A 6,664-nucleotide genomic window follows, 5' to 3' on the forward strand; every position below is an offset into this window, starting at 1 on the left:
CACTGCACCCAAACCAGGTCTAGCATCTTGGTAGAAGCTTTGCCATCTTAACAATTATACTTGATACACAGGCGCATCCAGTGATAAGCTACAAATACCCATATTTGTCTGTCTGTCAACAATGAAAACCAGATAGTGATGTCTATAAAACTATTAATATTCAAGGAGCACTGAGTCCAAGTACAAAATATGTATTTATTTCCTTCAATTAGCAACCATATTTTACTACATTAAAATAATTCAATAAAAATCATACTAGAGGCAGACATCACAGTGGAATATGGTAAGAAAGGTCCATTGGGAAAGCCCTTTTAACTTCCAGGACTCAAATGACCTCGTGACTTTTAGACTGAAAGAGACACTTCTTGTCCTCAGCAAGCTCCTGTTTATGCTGAAACCATTCGTATAGCCTGGGTAATGTGGTTACAGCTTTACAAATGGAGTCAATTTCCTCCAGAGCACACTAAGGTCTACTGTGGCAGACATGCAGACAGACAGCAGGCTAGATGTACAGTATTAGGCAAAAGCTGATCGAGTTAAAGAGGAAGAAAAGTGATGAGGGGAAGTAAATGACCAGCGTCAGTGTAACCACGGTCGTCATCCTGGTCAGTAATGGGGACGTGATGAGGTCCAGCCTTTCTTCAGCTTAATGATTGTGAGTAACATCAACACTGATAATGGACTAAATAGTTTAAATGTGCCATGCAAGTGTAAACACACACATATGAGCTGAATCTAAGCAAAATTCAGTCAATGGCATGCCATGGCATCGGGTAACAATAGAATAATAATAATTACTTTTGTGGTGGTTTTTATCCAGGCTTGAACAATTTCCTTCTCAAATATCCTATAATGGATAATATCTTATTAGGCATGCAATCCTCCATTTGATATGAACGGTTATGGTTATAAGGATTGGCTTTTTGCGTTAGCTGCAGTAAATCAATAAGACATAACGGAGAGAGCTCTGTTTGCCCGACTACCTCCTCCGGCTTCTTCACCGTTTCCACAAATGTTTATGGGGACACATTTTTTTCCCCAAAGATGCCTGTTAGAAGAAGACATGGCAGCCAAAAGAACATGAGACACAGAAAGACTCAGGTATCAACTCAAAGGAAGACAGTGAACATGAGAAGAGAGGAAAAAGGCGACTGCATTATAACTGTGATGCTGATATCACTTGTCTGACCAAAACATGCACCAAGACAGCAGCTGAAAGAGGGTCTGCAGTATGAGGCCAGCATGGCTGATAAACAATCACATGAATACAAGCAGTACATGAGTAGGGCTGTGCAGAAGTGCACATACAGTAAGCTGTGGTCAGTAGCATTCCCAGGTGACAGGACATGAATGGAAATACCTGTTACATATACAGTGTTGTCCTACTGAGATGTAAACCAAACTCTGACGGCAGCTGCGTGACATTTAAGACACTGTATTGTAGCAGAAAACAGCAGAAACATGCTGTGTATCTGCCATGTGATTAAAGCCACTACTACCATAAAACACTCAAAGTTCTGACCCAACTGTTGGGTCAAATTGCATTATGGGTAATGCAGGCACCAGGTTTTGCCTAGGAAAAACAATTCTCTGGTTCTGCTCTATCAGTTTTGATTTTTTTTTTTAAACTGTCAATCATGAGCCCGACACTGCTATAGAAACATAATGGTTCAGTACTTTTTTTTAAGGTGGCTGTTAAAGTTATGTTGAAAAAAATGAGTAAATAGTAAAATATAATTTATAATATACCTGAGACTTCATCTCGTATAGTAGTGGGTCGTCTGGAGTCAGGTGAATGGCCTCATCCCACTTCTTAATGGCTTCCCAGTGCCTTAAAAACACAAATGATTCAAACACACACTGTGATTCAACATCTGGTACAGATGCCTTCTGGGAAAGCTGTGCAGTGCGAGTAACTAGCTACAGTAGGTATTTGAATTTTTTTATAGTGCATGATTGTTGGTTATGATTTATACGATTACCAGTGCTAAAACCACCAATGCCCTACACAGATATGTTGTATTACTCACATCAACTGTGGTTTTGTGTTGACTTTACTGAGATTTACTGAGATTTATTTCTGGCCTTCATTGATGATTGACTCAAACAGACAATCAGTGAAAACAGACACCTCGTTTAACTGTCTCCACCCTCATATTTTATAGAGAAGTAACTTGTATCATTGGAAAGCTTCCTTGACCACGTGCTTCCATTGTTGCATGCAATTTCTCAAAAGCTGAGACCAAGAGACTTTTACTAGAAACATAATTGAGTCATGTTTCAGTGAATGTTTACCATCACCTTTCCCATGCTTTCTGTGCATTTTCACTCGTTTCTTCTCAAGGCTATAATAAAAACTGCTTTTGGCTTGTTAATATAAAGAAAAAAAAGAAATGGCAACACAGGGCTTCTTGAGGCTATAAAGCTACCAACGACCACAACACCTGTCTGATAGCATGGCAGCACAGAGTATGCAAATGCTCCAGCAGGTTAAATAAACACAGTAAACAGTTGAAAAATTAAGCTCTCCCCAGGTTTTTATCTGAGCTGGCAAGGTGCTGACATTGACTACTATTCAAAACTACTCAAACAGGATTTGCATAAAAACTGGGCGGATTTCACATTAAGTGCCACTGCTGCTTCACTCCAAGCAACTGTCAGCTCTACTAATGTGTTTTGAATAGATTTGTTTAGGAGGGTTTACAATTCTTTGGTCACATGGACCCTTTCCTCCTAAACTCATTACTAACTCAAGAATAATTTCAATATGACTTATGTCTACATCTTTTAAAGCTTTATGAAAAACAGACATAATGAAAAAGTCTAAGCAATTACAAACACAAAAAAAGATGATTAATACTGGGTATTTATAAACCTGAGTTCAGATTAGAGGCAGAACCAGAATGAAGGCTGGCAAAACATATACTTCTGGCTTGTTATAGTAACAGAGAGGAGTGGGAAAAGGGAACTAGAGCGGTGTGGAAATCTTACCAACAGATGAAGCAAAGGACATTGAAAACTCATATGAGGAAATTAAGCAATAAGTAATACATGACATGAAGCCTAAAAATTACCTCTGCTGTTATAACAAGAATGACAGAACAAATATGAAACAAACTTAGAAATTAGAGAGTGTTTTTTGCACTGAAAAGACTGTTAGGATTGAATCATTATGAGCATTTCACACACTGCTGTCCAAAGGAAGGAAGCATCCCTAACATGTGGTTATGACAACACTAAACCAGTAAACTGACTAGTGGCTAATGTAAATCACAAAACTTAAAAACCAAAAAAAAGCCTTCAGGGGATAGTGAACATTTCAAATACTGTATGAATGCCAGAGGACAACTTGCAAGCTCAGTTTTAGTCTGACAAAGCTGACTCAGCATGGTGGCTGTAAGCCGGACATGTCAGCAAACTACGTGAAGTATTTGAATGATCTTGTGATCTGCTTGTTTTCACACCTCCCGAATAAAAGTACGTAAATTTGAAGCCATTCAAGACATGAAATGAGGCATAAACTTACCATTTCATTGCCTGTTTTTGACCCCAGTTAGTACGTAAATTTGAAGCCATTCATTCATGAAATGAGGCATAAACGTACTATTTCATTGCCTGTTTTTGACCCCAGTTTTAAAGAAATGCTTTCAACACAATTGCCATGATTTGTTTCCCAGTTTGGAAGTGTTCACGCTGATGTCCGAATGAAGGTGAGAACTGTTACGATCTTTAGCAGAACCTACAAACACCTGATGAGCCTTGCCAGAGTTTTTGAGACTATACTGCAAATGTTCAGGAGTAATAAGATGTGGCCCAGAATAACTCTACATTTACAAATACATATAAAGTCTACACTGTACATTCCTTGCATCTGTGCACTTCATGAACAAAAGTGTCAAGCAGCCCATTCATGCAACAATGACAAGTCATTTCTGTATGTTCAGAAATCCAATGTCAGACTCTACTCTGCATTGCAGGAACAGTCAGCAACAAAATATCAAGTCAAGCTTTACCTTTATGTGACTAAGTAAATGTATATACAACAAAATCTGTTTATCGTAAAACTGTAGAAAATGGCCAGAAGTTGTATCAACTCCTACCCTCATAAGCCCACATACCTGCACACAATGTGATTTAAGAAGAGATTGAGGCCATAAACAGGTAGTAGAGGAGCACCTCAACTACATCAAAAACATCTGATATCCTCAACCAGACACCATCTCAAAACTCTGAACAGCCATTATGGAGCAGTAAGATGACCTTTCCCTGGTTTCCTCTAGCAGATACTGCACAATTCCGCGCAGTCACTAAATGCCAAACCTTTATATCATCTGAATGAGGGGGTTTTCACAAAGTGATTGATATTTGGCTAAAAAAATCAATTATGATGGAAGAAATATCAGATCGATCCTGAAGACTACTTACTGTCTGTTGTCCAACTTCTCTGTCTATTAAAAATAGAAAAGTCATACACTGTCAACTCAATGATTTATCTGCCACTGTCACATAGTACTGAATGTGCTTGTTATACACAAGCAGAGAAATACCATGTAAATCATTAATCTTGGTTAACATTATTCCCCATAACATTAACTCTTCACAAGAGTTTATTTCAGGAGGTCTCAGAAAAAAACTGTAGAAGCAGATGTGTGGTCACATATATCATTTTTGTTTGAAAAGCTTTTACTGAAGTGCTCCAAATTTTTATTAACACAATGTTAAATATAGGTTGACAGGCTAGAAGCTTCTTCCATAACCAAAACAGAAATTATAGTTGTTGTTGTGTTTTTTTTTTTTTTTTTAAATGGTTTTGAAAAATAAGTTCTTTGGCTATTGAAGTGTGAAAACATACAACCAAACAAAGGGAAAACCAGAAGGCTTAGATGGAATAAAGTTGACTGTGCTTTTGGAATTCAATATTTACAATTAGCAAACCAGTTAATAGCCTCTTAGCTGTTAAATGAGTCCGTGCTCTGTACAATGGCGCCCTCTTGTGGGGAATTTCTAAACAGCACATCCTCGGTAACTGACCACGCAACTTCTTAAATCTATTCAGAGGACATCACATGCCGGAAGCCATCAGTATCATAAAATGCAAGACGACTCATGGTGTAATCTTGCTCGCTATAAAACTGCCATGGAGTGTGTAAAATGCCCTTCAAAGTAAATAGCAGCATGCACACAAAGTGTATTTGTTCATCTCAAGTAATTTTTGTCAAAGCAACAGCTGTGCAAATATTCAATGTGTACAATTCAACAGCGTAATACACTTTTTCAAACTACTCCATTATAATCAGCCAAAACTAATTCCACCACCGACAGAACTATGTTATCAACAATATATGAAGAGTTAATCTGCCTCTGTTTACATGCAATTTAATAAAGACTTTAACTGATGTTTCTGTGGGTTAGGTAGTGGTGTGATGTGCACACTGAAAGCACAGAAAACTAACTACTCTGAACACTTTCCCTCACCTGCCTTGCTCAGCCAGCAGCGCACCCTCATCCTTCAGCCTCTTGCTCTTGGCACCACAGTCCTCCAGCAGGACCTCGCGTCGCCGTTTGATGGCGTGCAGCCAGTCTACCTTCTCATCCTGAGTTTGTTCATCAACTTCCTCAGCCTTCTCCGCCTCAGCCTCAAACTGCTGGACCACTGACTTTGACACCCTCTCACCAGCTTTCCTCTTCCAGCCAAATGAAGCCATCCTGCAGAAAAATTGGAGAAGGGTGATTAGTACGGGCGGCCACTAACTTTATGTGCACAAATCCTATGTCAGTGGCAGTCAGCAGAGGACAATCTATGATGGCAGACTTTTACATTTAAACACCAGAATTTTAGTCAGGCAAGCCGCTAGCTAGGTGTATCATTTATTTTAGTACAGAACATATGGCTGGTTATCTAACAACTAACTACAACTCTAATACTAGTTAGTAAAAATTCACCGCGTCGCAATAAAACTAGCTAATATTAACGTTCGCTAGCTGTTAACTTAGCTAACACTTGTCTTGGCAGCCTCTTGACAACTCAATACGTTTGGCCATACAAAAATGCACTTAATTTAGTTTTGTAAATAACACATTCCTATTTGTTATTTTAACAGACTACGACGGGAAGACATACGAACAGACTTCAGTAACCTTCCGTGAGCAATACTAGACCAAGCTTATGAAAGCTAACATTTAGCCATATTGATTTGCCCTTTATGCTGCGTTCAAGTGGTATCGTTTAAATCGAAAATTTCGAGCAGCGTTCATGTCAGCCTAAGAGTCGGAGATACAGTGTATGGAGTTTCTGACAGTGACGATGTTCCCGACGTGGTGATAAGAACAGAAATGTCGGCGAAATCGCTGCAAATGCACCACCACTGGCAGTTACAGCTAAATCACTCATTTGATGTGAACTATGCCAACACTGTTGACTGTGGTTCCACTTTGTAACTAACTGCGACAAATACGTAACGCAACAAAGGTAAGTAAATAATACATTTTTTTAAAGCTTAAGAAAAAATGTAGGTAATAAAGGCTGTTTATATGGTGTGACTTAAAGGTTAAGAGAGCTAACAACCTTGGAATAAGGTGTAGACGTAGACGACACTCCCAAATCGCACTTAATGATCTTCTTTTCCTATTCTGCCAGCATTTCGCAAATGTACCATGACCCGGA

At 38.8% G+C, this 6,664-nt stretch overlaps 1 protein-coding gene across 4 annotated transcripts in view; it reads right to left on the bottom strand.

Annotated features, from left to right (window-relative positions):
* ttc33 (tetratricopeptide repeat domain 33) overlaps positions 1 to 6,664 on the bottom strand; it is an 11,794-nt gene extending 5,130 nt beyond the window's left edge. The window contains exons 1-3 of one of the 4 annotated variants that reach the window (XM_020619523.1): positions 6,566 to 6,664; positions 5,476 to 5,706; positions 1,750 to 1,831 (exon numbers count right to left, since the gene is read on the bottom strand). In XM_020619523.1, the coding sequence (XP_020475179.1) occupies positions 1,750 to 1,831; positions 5,476 to 5,705 (312 nt within the window). In that variant the 5' untranslated portion in view covers position 5,706; positions 6,566 to 6,664. Of the gene's footprint in view, positions 1 to 1,749; positions 1,832 to 5,475; positions 5,707 to 6,082; positions 6,102 to 6,121; positions 6,253 to 6,565 lie in introns of those variants that run through there. The other 3 variants (XM_020619522.1, XM_020619524.1, XM_020619521.1) reach the window with 3 other exon arrangements.

Source organism: Monopterus albus, unplaced genomic scaffold (assembly GCF_001952655.1).
Source record: "Monopterus albus unplaced genomic scaffold, M_albus_1.0 scaffold221.1, whole genome shotgun sequence".
NCBI lineage: Eukaryota > Metazoa > Chordata > Actinopteri > Synbranchiformes > Synbranchidae > Monopterus > Monopterus albus.